At 43.9% G+C, this 16,648-nt stretch overlaps 1 protein-coding gene across 2 annotated transcripts in view; it reads right to left on the reverse strand.

The window, feature by feature from the left end:
* Positions 1 to 16,648, reverse strand: part of PTPRT (protein tyrosine phosphatase receptor type T) — a 917,718-nt gene that overhangs the window by 487,999 nt on the left and 413,071 nt on the right. For both annotated transcript variants that reach the window (XM_054697687.1, XM_054697683.1), the window contains exon 7: positions 3,462 to 3,755. In XM_054697687.1, coding sequence (XP_054553662.1) covers positions 3,462 to 3,755 — 294 coding nt within the window. The remainder of the gene's footprint in view (positions 1 to 3,461; positions 3,756 to 16,648) is intronic.

Here is a 16,648-nt window from a genome sequence, read left to right on the forward strand (position 1 = left end):
TGGTTGGCATAGTTACCAGCCTCCCTATAACCCCAGCCCACCCTTGAGAGAACAACTACAGAGGGGAGATGCCATCAAGCCATGTGAGGGCTTAGATCAAGAAACTTCAAACACTTCAATTGATTTGTTACCTGGTTCTTATGATTCTCACACTCAATTTTCCTCCCATCTTGTTGCCACAGGGATCAAGCAATATAATGGGGGTACTTTCCAAGTGGGGTGTTGGGGGTATCACAACACATCTGAGTTCTTCGGGGTGTCCATCAGCATCACTCAGGGGGCTCTTAAGCAAAGATTTCTGGGCTCTTCTCCTAGAGTTTCTGATTCATTAGGTCAGGAGGACATGCGGCCTGAGAACATGCATCTCCACGTTCCCAGGTGATGCTGACACTGCTGGAGGGTCCACACTGTGAGAACCCCTGTACTGGATGTTCTGGCAGCCCTGCTCTGCCTATGCCAGCCTTGTTTTTCTCCATCAAGTATGCTATTTCAACACTGGACTTGATGTTTATGTTTTACCCCTTTTGCTGTCTCGCTGGAATCTTAACCCAGCCTATAAATTCCTCTGGGCAGAAATTATACCTTCCACACTCCACACTCTCTCATTTTCTGTTTTGTTAAATAACGAGTACATTTCCAGCGTGATTAATAATAGAATAGGGGAAAGGCGGGGGAGCCTGAGACTACCAACTCCAAAAAACAGCATCCACAAATGGATATCAGGTCCGGAATTCTCTTAAAAATTAATTACAAGGCAAAGAATATTCTACCATCAGTGGCAATGCAGAAAAGAAGATGATCTTCTTGACACACTTTATAAAATGTGGGCTTTCAAGATTTTTGCCATAACTTACTTAAACACCATCATCTCTTAAAATATAAAGCCACACTCTGCATTTCAGCTCATAATTTTTATGGTGATAGTCAGGCAATTGTGTTTTCAACATGTAAAATCCATTACAGAGTCGTGGTAACAGTTTGCAATAAATTGTAAATTTTTATTGAGATGATCATCTTGCGATTGAATTTTAAAATGTATTATATGGTGATCAGCAAATAAGTCCACGGGGACTGCTCGAGTATTTTGAATATCATTTACAAAGATCAAAAAACCATAGAAACCCTTGATTCACCCTGTGGAAAGAGAAAAGTCTCATCGGCAGGATCAAATCAATTATTTTTAAGGATGTATATTGAATTGCAAAGCTCAGATAAGGTATTACCTGCTTTAATAACATACCCTTATGTGCTTTTAAAGTCCTAAGTTTCATGACCAGATTTCAATGAGAAATTTTACCAAAGGCCTGCTTTTGAAAATAATCAAGAAAATGGCATCTTCATTCATCATAGTTGCCTAATAATATTCAAAAGAACGGCCCCAACTGTGGAAATAGGCACTAACACTGGCTTCCACACCACCCAACGACACTACTGAAGGCTTGAGGATGGGGCCCGTAAGTCCTGCTAGAACTCCGCTGGCAACACCGGTGTGCGAGGTGGTCCAAGTCCATAGCAACAGTCTGAGCAGCAACACAAAACACAACCTTCAGCTGGCTCTGTGGGGTTGTATACACAGAAGCACTAGCCAAGCAGGAAGCACACCCAGCTGAACGGAGCTTCCTAGGAACACAAGAACACATCCACCCCAGGCATCTCTGCTCCTTCGGTCCACTGGGCTGCCATGAGCCACATCCAGGCTTATTACTTCCCAACACTTCAGACAGACCTTTCCCAACATGTTGCCATAGCTCACAGCTGGAAGCTTTCTGACGCCTCACTTCAGGCCTGCTCAAGGTTAACGCCGTACACGCGGCGGTATTTATGCACAGCTTGGCCAGCAATTTGTGTGAAATTGTGCCGCCATTTTTACTGGTTTCCTTCCACTCTTCGTTTTAAATGTCATGGATGACGTCTGAGTGTAGTGCCCCATATTTATCATCATCCTGGTGTGTCCAGTGTTTTTTGTCATATGACTTTGCAGACTGCAATGATTTTTAGGGACACAGATGCCACAGGCTAGCAGTAGTGACTGTATTTGACTTTGTTTTTTGTTCCATGGAGGTTGTGGTGCCAATCGCCCCACTCAGAAGCTGCCAGTAATTCCTATGCCTTTGGAAGCCATTGGTTCCAAGGTCCCCTACCTTGAAACCTTGTGGGGAAGCTGCTTCCCTGCCTCCCGAGCCTCATGCACCAAGCTGATGGCATGTACCTCTCTGGTCACTCACCCTGTTGTGACTAATGATCAAGGACATTAGAGTCGGGAGTGCCTGAGTGTGAACCCGAATAATGTCACTGACCAATCCTATGACTTTGGACAAAAAGCTGCAAAATGCTGAGTCTCGACCCCTTCAGGTATTTTTGAAATAAAAGTGCTTACTGAATAGTTACCTAGAAGGGAAATGTGATAACATAAACAGCATGATTTAAAAAAAAAAATGCTGGTTTCTTTTTAATTTCTTGAGCTGTATTCAGAGTCTGAACTTCTCAGGGATACAGTCAGAAACAGTCTCAGCCAGTACCCCGTATTAGAAGTAGCGGGGAAGTGCAGAGTCCCCAGGGATATAGTCGCAGCCAAGGAACCCTCCCAGACACAGCAGCAGTCAGCAAACTGTAAGCAGCATCCAGGAATTTCAGAAGTCCCCAGGGAACACAGAATCCCCCAGGCAACACTGAGTCAAGAGTCTGCAGGGATCTAAAATCCAGAGGCCCCTCGGAGACACAGTTTCAAGCTAGACTCTAAAGTAGGAGCCAGGACCCCCAGGGGATACAGACCCAGGAAGCTCACAGGGACTTTGGCAGTTCCAGAGCCACTGAGTGACACTTTCAGAGCTACGAGGCACTCCAGATGTTGTTGGTATCAGAAGCTCCTCCTATACAGAACCAGAACCAGAACCTCAGGGATACTGTCAAAACCAAAAGCACATTAGGGTCACAGCCCCAACTCAGGGATCCTCAAAGTCAGGCTCAGAAATACCTTAGATCTGTAACAGGAACCAGAAACACTCAGGGTATAGTTCAAATGAACTTCATAGAACACAGTCAAAGGCAGGAGCCCTCAGAGTTATACCCAGAGTTACAACCAGTTATAACCAGAGCCAGAAACCCTCAGAGAACACAGCCAGGAGCCCTGGGAGACACTATGGACAAAACCTCAGACACACAAATGGCTCCAGCAGCTCTGGGAAAAACAGAACAAATATCCCACTGGAAACACTGTCAGCACCAGGAGCCCCTCCATGGCACAGCGGGCATCAGCCAGCTCTTAGAATCATAGGGGCAGCCAGGAGGTCACCAGCGACACTGCCAGAGCCTTTGGTCAGAGCAAGACCAAAACCCGAGGATGTTTTCTACAACAGAAAGCAAACGCCATCAGTGTAGCAGAGGCACATCATCGCAGGACGCCGAGAGAAGGACCATCCAACTCCTGACCTCTCCAACAGAGAAGGGCAGGAGGCTCTTACCTGCACACTTGGTTCTCGTGGTGAGGGGGGGTCCTGGGGGTCCTGTGCCTCCCTCTCCTGGTCGTGTGAGCAGCACCCGGATCTCGTACTCCACGTCGGGGTCCAGATGCCACAGCTTATAGTTGGGAGAGTCAACGATGTGGGTCTCAGCCCAAGTGCCCGTGGTGGTGCGATATTCTACCTCCTTGAGGATGATGGGGCCATCCCCGATGATGGAGTTGGCATTTGGCTTGATCCATAGGTACGTGGCCCCTACAGCCAACAGCTCTGGGGGAGCGATGGGCGTGGGAGGTTCTGAAAGACAAGTCAAGGACATCAGACCAAGAAGTTTATGGAGCAGAATCCAAGCAGGTGAAAACGAGGCACAGAATTTCACACACAGTCACACAAAACACCCCAAATCCCCTTAGTATCCCCATTCAAGTCCTGCCTTCATTTTCATGTTTTTTTTTTACTTTTTTTTATAGAGGCATGTTTATTTATTTATTTATTTGTTTGTTTGTTTTTGTTTTTGTTTATACAAGCACTGGGCACAGTCAGAAGCGCGGGAGGGTGAGAGAATTCACCAGAGCCAGAGCAGGGAGCAGAGCAGGCAGAAGGACCGAAGGACACTGCTGAGGGGAGCAGCGGGTGGCAGGAGAGGTCTGCGCGCCATGCGGGACCCTCCTCCAGTGGCCGGGGAGCAGCGGGGGATCGAACCGGCGCCGCAGAGGCTGCGGGCAGCTTCGCAACCCAGCGCTCAACCGCTGCGCCACCGGAGGGGCCCCATTTTCATGTTTTTGTATGTAAATACCCGAATCAGTATTTCTTCAGTAACTGTGGTCAATACCTACCATACCATCTTCATTTAAAGAAAGTAAAGAAAGAAGGCAAAGAATGGTCCAGAGTTCAGCAAAGTTGCCTGGGTTCCTCGCGGGCTTTCTGTCCTCAAATGAGAACCTACCTTTACTGAACTGGGGCTTGCTTCAAAACCCAGGGGAGTCTAGGATTTTCAAATATCTCTTTCATAAGAACACACAAATTGACAGTGAATGTTCACCCCCAAATAGTGGTGTGAGTCTAAGGAGGAAAAGCATGACGGTACAGTAAGAATTTAGCCTCTTTCTCAATACTACATGGTTCCTCACTAAGAATCCAAGTGACTTAGGTCACCTAGCCAAGACCTTAGCACAGGTAAGGTAAGGTTGGCCCGTATCTGCCGGCCTGCCCATTCTCCCCTTGGAAAGCTGTTTGCCTCCTGATACCTATTTTCTTAAAATCAAAGTAGATATGTGTGTTATTATTATTTGTAGCAAAAATAGCAGTGGACAATAATGAGAAGGAAGTGCATGTATGTCCCCATTTCCTGTCACCCAATCCAGTAGCCATTTGTATTTCTCCCTGTTCTATTACAATTTCTATTCACATATTGTAGACAAGCCTCCTTCATGTGGTTATAAAAATTCATAAATCCAATGTAGGATTGACCTTCTTCTCTCACTTATTATATCCTAAGGACTCTGTTTATATGCTACATGGATTTAACCATCACTGTCATTAATAGCTACAGAACTGTCCATCAGGCAATCACACTATTCTCCAATGTGGGGAGACATGAGTTTTTCCATGTTTTGTTAATATAAATAATGCTGCCAGGGATATCATTGTGCAAATCATTCCAGTCTTCCTTGCCCCATATTTTCTTGGGACCAACTGCCAGGAATGAGATTGTCTGGAAGGGGTATGAACAAGTTAATGATTCTTAGAGTAAAACTAGGAAGTGGAAGGCGAGGAAGGCATTTAGGGGTGCAGTACAAATAAAAAGTATTTGAGAAATTTTAAAGCACCTCCTGCTAATCAGGAGGCTAAGGCAGGTATAAATTTCAGTTTGGAACTCAGGTGAGGGCTTTGGATAGGTAAGACTCAGTCAGTGTTTTCTATCTAATTAATTACCTAGCAACAAAGATTCTCCAGAAATAGAATAATTGCTATGAGACGGAGGTAGACAATATTTTCTCAACGTGTCTCGAAGCAAATCTTCAGGGACAATTTCGGATTACCTCCATTATAGTCTACCATTTGGTCAGAGAAGGAAATTAAGCAGATTAGTCAAGCCAGATGCTTTTCTTTACAAAGCCATGGAGGTTATTACTCAAGACCTTGTTATCTCAAAGGTGTTTGCAAATTGATTTTTGGATAATTTGTTCCAGGTAGAGAAGTTAAGTTGGCAGGCAGATAATTTCTGGGCTCTTCCTTTGTGCATCTTAAATATATAGACCCTTTGATCACCATTATCATGTCTCCAGAGTTCCTATCAGTCTCCAATGAGGTCCTAAGGGTGATATTTTGTAGTTCTGTGATGACTCTGACCAATTCCTTAATCTAGTTATTCACAGGCTGGCCCTGGACAGAATTAAGAACAGAAGACTCCAATACTTTGGGGCTTGAGCAAGCAGCCACATTAAACTCTCTTCCATCGACTTTTTACTATGGTTTTGCTCTCCTATTTCAGGCATTAGCAGTAAATTGCTGACCACCAGAAAGAAAATAAAGTATTAATCTCTCCAAATGTTTGGTCTCTTTTCACGTATTTCTTATGGTAATAAAAATAGTAACAAACATCCCCTTGAGTACAGAAATGTTACCATATTGAATGACTTACTAGTTCCCATATCCATGTGCAGTCTGACCAATATGGCTGTCCCTTCCTCTAGCCCCTCAAGAATATGAAGAACATCATAGTCCGTCCTGTGCCTGGCAGAGGAAGGTTATCAAATTATTGTTTTATTCTCCCCCATTTTGTAGGAATCTGTTGGTTTACAACTGATATTATTTATTTTTTTTAAGATTTATTTATACAAGCACTGGGTACAGTCAGAAGCGCAGGAGGGTGAGAGGATTCACCAGAGCCAGAGCGGGGAGCAGAGCAGGCAGACTGACGAAGTACACTGCTGAGGGGAGCAGTGGGCGGCAGGAGAGGTCTGTGCACCATATGGGACCCTCGCTGGCGGCCAGGGATCGAACCGGTGCTGCAGACGCTGCAGGCAGCTTTGCAACCCAGCGCTCAACCGCTGTGCCACCAGGGAGGCTCTATAATTGATATTATTTAAAAGACACATATTCTAGTCATTCAGAGAGAGAGAGAGAGAGAGAGAGAGAGAGAGAAGCAGGGATGAAACAGCACAATTTTTTTGGGTAGGTACCGACAATTTTTTACAAAAGCACAGAAAGAGTAGGTTTATTTGCATTATTTCTCTACAAACAATGATAACAGCATCATGAGATGCTTGAATTCCTACCTGTTTTCTAACAAGAGGTTGTTCAGACCCAGACCAGTTCTTATTCATGAGCTTTTTCACATATGAAGCAACCAACCCCCTCTCTTTACCTGAACCCACATCATCAAGTATGCAAAGCCAGGAGTAAGTGTTTGACATTTGATGATACTCTCTGTTCAAAAAGTTTGGTAACAAATGACAAGGGAGGTTTTCAGGGAGCTGAGATATGAGTTGGGAGATGGCACTGGTTCCCTTCAGTCAGGAATCAAAGCGCGTCAAGGACAAGATCTCGTGAACCATTCTTGAAGCCTGGGCAGCAACTGCCCCTGAGCTTCCATGACTCTCACTCAACATGTGGGGAGTGAGGTGACCCCTTAATGTAATTCTGCCTTGTCTTCAGGCATCAATATCCAGACCAATTCTGTCTTTCTTGTCCCTGCTGTGAGCTCTTGTAACAGTTTGACTCCCCAGAAATTCCTACAGAGAGCAAAAGTGTTTCAAATAGCTGGAGAGCAAGTTTTGCGCATACTTATTGTCTGCTCTAGACAGAAATCAAATATTTTGAGAAAAGCTGAATGTTACTAAGATGGGAAGTGAGCCTTGACATGTTCAAGGTGAATATAACCTGGACTCCAACACTGTCCACCAACCTCGTCCCCGTACCTGATCACCCTTCTAAGGGCACTGCTATGTACTGACCAGTGAGGGTCTATGGAAAGACCCTTCTTGACACACACACACACACACACACACGTTTCATCATTTCCACTCTCCTGCCTTTGCACATGACATTTCTCCCAATGGAAAAGGCTTGGCTTTTACTTTTAACTAAACCAAGCCCATTCTTCTTTTCATCTGTTCATGACTACTCAGTTGTCAGGCCCACGAGACTAGACATGGAGTACATGCTCCAAAGCATCTAGCTAATTAGATATTCAATTGATTGACTTGCCACACTATGCCATGAAAGAATGTACTGAGGACCAAACAGGAGATAAGAACTAGTTTGGAGCCAGGGCCTGTCTTTGCCTTGGCTTCCCCACAACCTTGGACAGATCACTCAATCTTCATAGTTCTCGTATTTTCCATCTTCAGAATGAAAGAGTGCTCTACAGTTCAAATTATAAAAGTAGGGCCTCCCCAGTTCCACAGTGGTTAAGCACTGGGCTGTGAAGCTGCCCACAGCCTCTGCAGCGCCAATTTGACCGGCTGCCCGTGAGGGTCCCACATGGCGCACAGACCTCTCCTGCCACACCCGCTGCTCCCCTCAGCAGTGTATTTCGTCAGTCTGCCTGTTCTGCTCCCTGCTGTGGCTCTGGTGAATTCTCTCACCCTCCCGCACTTCTGACTGTACCCAGTGCTTGTATAAATAAATAAATAAAATCTTTTTAAAAAATTATAAAAGTATCTAAATTCTCTACTAAGGACCTCAGGGAATCCATGAGCATATGTTTCCTGACTCTCCCCATACTGAGCTGTCAGCAGTAGATCTTCCTTCTCATTCTTCCCTGACGTGGGCCCATGGGGTCCCTGAGCAGGAGATATAAGTAGATTTAGAATCCAGTCCACTGGTAGGTGCTCATAGAATCAGTCTTCATGTCCTAGACTGACATATGGCCAATGTTCAATCAACGTTTCATGTCTTGTTTAAATAGGCAGAAAAATTATTAAGTTTTCCCACAATAAGAGGTTGGGGTGGTAACAAAAAGATGAACATTAGCCAGAAGGAGATTATAAAGTGAATGGACATGTAAGTTAAGTACTGCAAACATTTGGGGAGAAAACATCAAGTAAATGGAACAGAACAATAATCAAAGACATAGCTAGAGAAAAAGAATTTGGAATAAATGGAGATCTGAGTTTACAGGCTACCAAGAGCACAGTAGGTTCTGTGCAAAATCAATTAGGAGACTCAAACTTAAGCACATACTGGCAATATTTTTGAAAGATTAAAGAAAAATCTCCACAAGCATTACGAGACAACAACAGACCTCCATCAAAACAACAAAGGCTAAAAAAATCCATTCTCAGACTTCATTTCAATATGAAATGCTGGAACATGATAGTGAAGATGATGATTTATTAATAATAATCATAAGTGACAGTAGCGGCAGCTAATACATAGCACACACTTTTATGCACCTGTCACTGTTGTTTGTGTCTTCAGACATCTGTAAAATTAAGGGGGTGGGGAGGAGGGAAAGCAATGTTGGAGGGGGCCCAGTGGACTGTGCTGGGGGGCTACAGGTGGTGGAGGAAGTGGCTGTTGAAGAGGCGTGAACCTATAACTCAGAATCTCATATAGTCTTGTAACACAGTGTTACCCCAATAAAATGGAAAAAAGATAAACTCACTTAATCTTTACAGCAAGTTCAGGGGAAGACACTATTTTGATTCACTAATGTCTGCACCTCCAACCAACATTCCTTCTCTCTCTCTCCTCTCTCTCCCCACCCCCTCCCACATTTACCCAGGTGTTATGAGGAGTTTCATGTCCTGAGGTTTTTATAGCCAGCTAAGCTGTGGTGCATTTCCAGAACCCATAGAAAGGCATCTTGGATTCTGAATACAGAAAGCATATTATATACTTGCCCTTCCTTAGAGAAAAAATTTACTAGAGGACAGACCCCAGCCTACCTTGGGATGAATCAAAATCATGGTGTCTAGGAGAAGGGAACATGATTATCAAAGGACCAGTCCTATGAGGTGACAACTTATATCCCCAAACCTTTCTTTTTCAGATAAGCATCTGGAAGAGAGGCATCACCTCATGTCTGACCCCACTGGAGACACAACCCAAACTGTAAGAGGTGCTGGAGCTCCAGGCCTCTCTTTCCAATCATTTAGATGATACTCAAGCAAGTTCATGGTAAATCCTTTTGTTTGGTGATAATCCTGAAAACATCACGAATAATTTACCTGGAACAGTATTTTTCTCAGACAAGACTCTTTAAGGAAAGAGATGCAATTTAAACTAAACTAAAATTAACAAAAATAAATCCCTCCTACCTATGCCCATTAAAAAATGCTGACATAGGGCTACCCCGGTGGCGCAGTGGTTGAGTGCTGGGCTATGAAGCTGCCCACAGCCTCTGCAGCGCCGGTTCAATCCCCAGATGCCAGGTGAGTGTCCCACATGGCACGCAGACCTCACCTGCCACCTGCTGCTCCCCTCAGCAGTGTACTTTCGTCAGTCTGCCTGTTCTGCTCCCCACTCTGGTGAATTCTCTTACTCTCCCACGCTTCTGACTGTACCCAGTGCTTGTATAAATAAATAATAAATAAATCTTTAAAAAAGGTTTATGAGGAATTGAATATTCCTTTCCTTCTTCCATCTTTGTTTTTCTAAAAATGTCCTCTAATAGACCAGCACTGGTTGCTTATTGCAAAGATAAGCATTGTAAATAGATAAGCTTTTCTTATACTTTGAGCTTTTATGACCAGCTAGGATCTCTGTGAGGTTCTAGACCCTCAATCATGGCAAGTGTTTATCAGCCAATCTCCCCTTTCACCTCCCTAGGTGCCCAGATTCCAAGAAACAAACACAAAGAACCCCTTACCCATTTGCCACGCCAGTTCCCCACCCTGAGCTCACTAACAAGGAGAGATTCCAGCTACTTCTGGCCCAGACAGAGGTGGTAGACAGCAGGGCCTCCATCTTCAGGGGTCTGAGCATCCCCCCCTGAGCCCCTCCTGCAGACTCCTAGGCCCCATAACTTCACCAACCCCCCTGTTTCCCCAGCCTCAGGTGTGGTAGTGGCTTCCTGCAATTCCTGGCCACATCAGTGCACCCCTTTTGCTCTGTCAACTATCCCACACTTGTGTAATTCACTTCCTGAAAGACTCTTTGAAACATCTAATACAGTTTGACCCTTCTTTCCTGAACCCTGATTTAGGAAGATATAATTATCTTCACTTTTCACAAAAGGAAACTAAGGCATAGAAGTTATATCGCTCACCTGAGGACATTCAGCTGGATGGGGCAGCTGGAATGCCCAGGCTGCCTTGCTCTAGCCTGTGATTCCATCTGCTGCCCTGCACTGCCCAGGGTCCCCAACACACAGGTCAGAGGGGAGTTAGAGGGGTGGGACTAGCACAAGCCAGAATTCAATAGGCTGAGTGAGCCCTGGCATGTGCATATGGGGGAGCCACAGTCTGTTCCTGTCCACCATGCTTGCCCAGTCTGACCCTCCATATGTCTAATCAGGCTGCCTGGTGTATTGTAAAGTACAAGATCATTGGGTCAGACATATGGAGGCTGCTTTATAACCTCTATTCCTTAACTTGATGACTTTGGGCAAGTCATATAATTCTCCTGAGCCTCATGTTTCTTCATGTGTAAAACCAGGCCAATGGATCATATCTTCCTTGTGAAGACCAAATCTAAATGCCTGACACATGACAGGCCTTAAATAAATGTGAGTTATTCTCTTCTCCCATTCCCCTTGGCCTCCCACACTGGCCTTCCTCCCCAGCCTGGAGCCCATGCCATCGTGGATCGTTGAACTCAGCTTCTCCAGCCTCCTGTGATTCCCATGCTGAACATCTCAGCACTTGGGCACCTTAGGCTCATGAAGCACAGCCCACGAAATCAATTTCAGCTTTATGCATGAGGAAGCTGCTAATCTCCGATTGGGATGGGCAACTCACACTCAACAAGAACCCGGGCGGGGGTGGGGGGGAAGCATGGCAGCCGCCTTAGCAGAACTTGCCTGAGAAAAGCTAGAGTACAGAGGAAAGGGGTGGTGGGGAGAGAGGGAAGGAATGTGTAATTGAAGGCAACCCGAGTCCAGGCAGCTTCATCAGTTGCTACGCTACCAGCCACCGTAAGACAGAAAATGAAGGGGGCTGGGGCTTTAGAGATACTGTGAGTTTGCAAATCTCTCTCCTTGGCCTAGCCCTATGTGCAGAGGAGAGATGCATAATTAGTCTCTAAGCTGCTGAAATGGCTAGAAGTGACTAGATGTATTGACTGCTCTGGAGTGTCAGGAGAGGATGTCCAGATGGATTAAGAGGCTTATCCATAACAGCCTGCTCAGTTTGTGGGGAGAGTTTAAGAGATGATTGCCCCCTTTATGTAAAGGAACTGAAAATTCAGCCTCTTCCAAATCTCCCCTGGTTCCTCGAGGGCTACCTCTGCACACTACCATATCCAGTTGGAAGAGAGTTAGCAGAGTTTAAATAGCAGCTCTTTGGGAAAGTTCTTTGAAACAACAGAATAAGGAATGATCCCATAGACCATAGACCACTGTCCCCATCCACAGAGGCCACAATCTGACTCAACCAGATGGGCGCTGAACTCTGAGAACAGGATGAGTGACTTCATACCAGTGTCCATCATCACAGGTGCCCATGATTGAGTCCTTGTGTGACATAAGGGAACATGAGGGCCAGGGGAGAGAGGAGACAGGGAGGAGAAGCCCATTTATGGAGTGGGATCACATCTCAGGCACTGCTCTAGATATTTCTAACATCTTAATTGTGTAGTTCTCCAAAATCAGCATGGGAATCCAAAGCAATATATAGCCGCTTCTACAGGGATCTACCAAGTGACAGAGGTTTTAGACAGAACATAACCCTGGGACAAAATTCTACTCCAAGATATTGGATAAAGTAAGCTTGAAATTCTATGGGCATAAAAGGTTTCAAGTTAATCCCACCCTGTATACTTTCCCTTGTCTCCCCAGTGATAACATCATGGATAAAAATCTACAGTAAAGTAGAAGGCTGACACTGGCACAGTCAAGATACAGTCTTTCTACCACCATGAGGATCCCTCATGTTGCTTTTTTATAACCTCATTCACCCCCTCCCCCCAAGTCCCCATCCTATACTTAACCCTTAGGGACCACTCTAGAATTTTCAACAATATGTAAGCTTTGGGAATTGTCTTTTTTCACTCAGCCTAATGCCCTGAAGAATCAGTTAGGTTGATATGTATATCCAGCCCTCATCCTTTCTTATTGCTGAATAGTATTCCACATCATGGATGTATCACAATTCCTTTAACCATGTGCCTGTTGAAGGACATCTGGGCTGTTTCCAAATGTTAACTTTTACAAATCAAACTGCAATGAAAAAATCATTTACCAGTTTTGGTGTGAATATAAGTTTTCTTTTCTCTGGGATAAATGCTCAGGAGATAATAAACTATCTGGGATAATTGCTGGATCATATGGGCTTTGGAATGGCCAGTCTGCATTTCCAGAGTGGCCATACCATTCTGCACTCCCACCATCGGTCTATGAGTTGCTGTAGTTTGTCAGCATCCTCACCAGCACTTGATTTTGTCATATTTTTTTAGCCATCTTGTATGCAGTGCTACCCATTGGGATAGGGCTTTTATATGACCCTAAAGGCTAACGATATTAAACATCTTTTCATGGGTTTATTTTACATTTGTATCCACATCAGAAAAAATATCTCCTTCTACTTTCCCCACTTTTCAATTGAATTGTTGGATTTTGTTTGGGTTTGTATTTTGTTTTTTTGTTTTGATTTGTTTTTTGGTGGAGAGGAGTAGGTTTGTGCCACTGATGAGTTTAAAGAATTCTTTATATATTCTAGATATTAGTCCTCTGTATATATATGGTTTACCCATATTTTTTCCACTCTGTAACTTGTCTTTTAATTCTCTTCACATGAGCTTTTACAGAGCAAAAGAATTCGTTTTGATGAGGTTCAATTTATCATTTTTTTCCAGTTACAAATCATGCTTTACATGTCAAGTCTGTGTTAATTTTTTACTTTCAACTATACTCAAATTCATCAGTGCTAACAAATTAGTTCGTACTCCTGACAAAATTGTGTTCAAACATTCAGGCGACAAACATACAACTGTACTTGGTTCTATTTCCTGCCAGAGTTTCTCAATAACACAGAAATGCTGGAAAAATATGTCTGGTTTGTTTTGAAAGTTTTAGTGGCACTCTTCATTTATTTTTCAGAAGTATAATATTTTTTAAATTATGTTTTCAATCAAAATGATGGATAGTTGCTTAAAAATGGGAAATAGGAAGCATATGCTCACAACTATTAAAAGGATGCAAGACAGTAAAATTCAGAACGACCTACAACCTGGGAGGCAGGTACACAACAGGCATGTCCTTCAGGGTTCACTCACTGAACTTGACGGGAGAGATGGGAGCACTACCCCAAATTCAATTAGTATTTGAGTATTAAGTAGCTGTCAATCTGGAAAGTGTAAGCTATACTTGGATGCTTATTTAATATGTGACTTTTACTGTCGAGCTGCAAGCAGCTAAAACTCACTTTCTCTAATGCTAGAAAATCCTGGGCAACAACTGCAAAAAAAGCATTATTTTTGTGGTGATGTTTCAAGAACCCATAGCTGTGGGTAGTCTCTAAACTTGCCCCCCATCATTCACTCCTCCTGGTAGCTACTTCCCTGCAGAAACCTGACCCACTGAGAATGGGCTAGACCCCCTGACTCACCTGGAACAGAGTACAGCAGAAGCGACTTGCTGTTACTTCTGAGATCAGGTTATACAAAGACTATTTTCTTTTTTTTTAAATAAATTTTATTTTTATATTCCCCATACAATTGCAACCCCCTTATTTTGACCCCAGGCCCTCCTTTCCCCGCCCCCCACCCCCCATAGAGTGTCTCTGGTTCATAGTTTTTTGTTGATTTTCACTTTCTTATAGTTATTCTTTTTCCTGGTCCCTCATTTAAGTTTTCTAGATTCCTGCTATGAGTGAGACCATGCGGTATTTTTCTTTTTCTTTCTGGCTTATTTCACTGAGCATGATCCCTTCCAGTGCCATCCATGTTGCTGCAAATTGCATGTGTTTATCTTTTTTGAATGCTGAGTAATATTCCATGGTGTATATGTACCACATCTTCTTGATCCAGTCATCTATTTTTGGGCATTTGGGCTGTTTCCAAAGCTTAGCTATTATAAACAGTGCTGCTCTAAACATAGGGGTGCAGGTGTTCTTTGGAATTGATGTTTCTGTGTCCTTTGGGTAAAGACCTAGGAGTGGAATTGCTGGATCATATGGAAGCTCTATGTTTAGTAGGTCCAGAAATCTCCACACAGCTCTCCATAGTGGTTGGACCAGTCTGCACTCCCACCAGCAGTGCAGGAGAGTTTCTCACTTGCCCTCTCCTGCTCACTCTCCCTCTACCCTTCTTTTTCCCCTTCCCCTACCACCCCTCGTTCCTGCCCTGTCCTCTCCTCTCGCTCTCATTCTCTCCCTGCCCCATCTCTCCCTCTTCTCTCCTCTACCTTCTCTCTGGTCCCCCACCTTCCTCCTCTCCTCAACTCCTCCCTTTCCCTTTTTTCTCTGCCACGTAGTAGGCTGTCTTACAGAGAGGCACACAGCAAAGAAATATGATCTTCATGCAATAGCTATTGAGGCTCTGGAGCCCACCAACAGCCCTGTGAGCGAGCTTGGGGGCTTCTCCCTCTACCAGGCCTGCAGATGACCACAGCCTGGGAGAGACCACACAGCCCAGGATCCCTAACCCATGCCCGTGAGATCAATGCTTTTTGTTCTAACTGGTTAAATCTGGGAGTAATTTATGATGTAAGCATACATGATTAACATATCATGAATATTCCACAGGTAGCTAATCATGTGAAAAGAGTATCACCATTCTTTTGTCAATGAATAAGAAAAGTCTTGGACAGAAGTTTGTGTGATAGAGGCATGTTCAAATGTGCATGTGCACGTGTGTTCACACACACACACACACACACGACTTCCTTAATATCAGTTTCAGAGTCACCCTTGAAGGTGAGGCACACACAAACCAGACAGAGGATGCAGAACACATGGTTGAATCTACTGGGGATAAAAATAAAGGGGGACACCCTACTCCAACTGAAGGATACCCTCCAAGGGGACATGGTCATGCACTCAGAAATGGACTTGAATACCTGCGCAATACCGATTTTATTTTGCAATGGTAAACAAACGTGAGAATGAACTTCTGGCCATTTTCCATGTTTCTTTCACATATTGTATGAGGGTGATACCTCTGAAGGCATTCATTTGCAAATTCAAATGAAGGTAAGTGTAAAGAAACTCAACAAGGCATGGATGGATGTCTGCATGGGTCTGACTCAGTGTAAAACAGACAACACTGTGGGCAGGGCAGAGGGTGTAAACCCAGCCATTATGCATGCAAGTGTTCCAGCAGGTAGAGCATCATTTACTAATAAAACCTGGCCCTAAAATCTGCCTGTATTTTTTAACCACATGGTATAAAGTGTGGAAAGCATCTAAAACTCACCTTTGTAGCCATATGTGCAGTAAAATGAGAAGTGAATTTGAAAGCTTATTCTGCTTCAAAGATATACCTTGATCTATTCAATGGGGCACGTTGATGGTCTTGGTGAAATTACTATCATTCCTCATTGAAGAAAAACACATATAATAACAAAGATTTTTTTTAAATCGTGCCTAAAACCTATCTAGATCTTAATCAGAAAAGCAATTTGATTAAAGTCACTTTATACCAAAGGACAAACAGGTTTAATGTAGCAATTTTCCCAAGGTATTAACATTTTTAAAAAAAATAATTGACATCTAATGACATCATTCCTACCTAGATCTTCACAGCTTGGAGGGCTTTATGGCCTCTTAAAATTGCCCCATGAATTTCCTCTCCTACCTTCGATTTTCCTAAAGGAAAGGAAATGTAACTTAATTTTATGTTCCTACTTGGAAAGTCCAATGAGGTTTCCCAAACAGCTAGAATGTATTCAGGATTGACCCTCAAGCTGTCAATGTTTTTGCCCAGGAGGAACATCTGAGGTCTCCAGGTCAATTCAAAAGCCAACGGAACCAGCTCCTTTTGCAGATGAGACACACAAGCTGTGCCACTTGAAGAAATAGGCCAAAACTATGTTAAAACTCTGTAGGACTCGATGCCTCCAGGAGCCCTTTGAGGGGGCTGAG

The sequence above is a fragment of the Talpa occidentalis genome, unplaced genomic scaffold (genome assembly GCF_014898055.3).
Source record: "Talpa occidentalis isolate TD23 unplaced genomic scaffold, MPIMG_talOcc4v2.1 talOcc4.10, whole genome shotgun sequence".
NCBI lineage: Eukaryota > Metazoa > Chordata > Mammalia > Eulipotyphla > Talpidae > Talpa > Talpa occidentalis.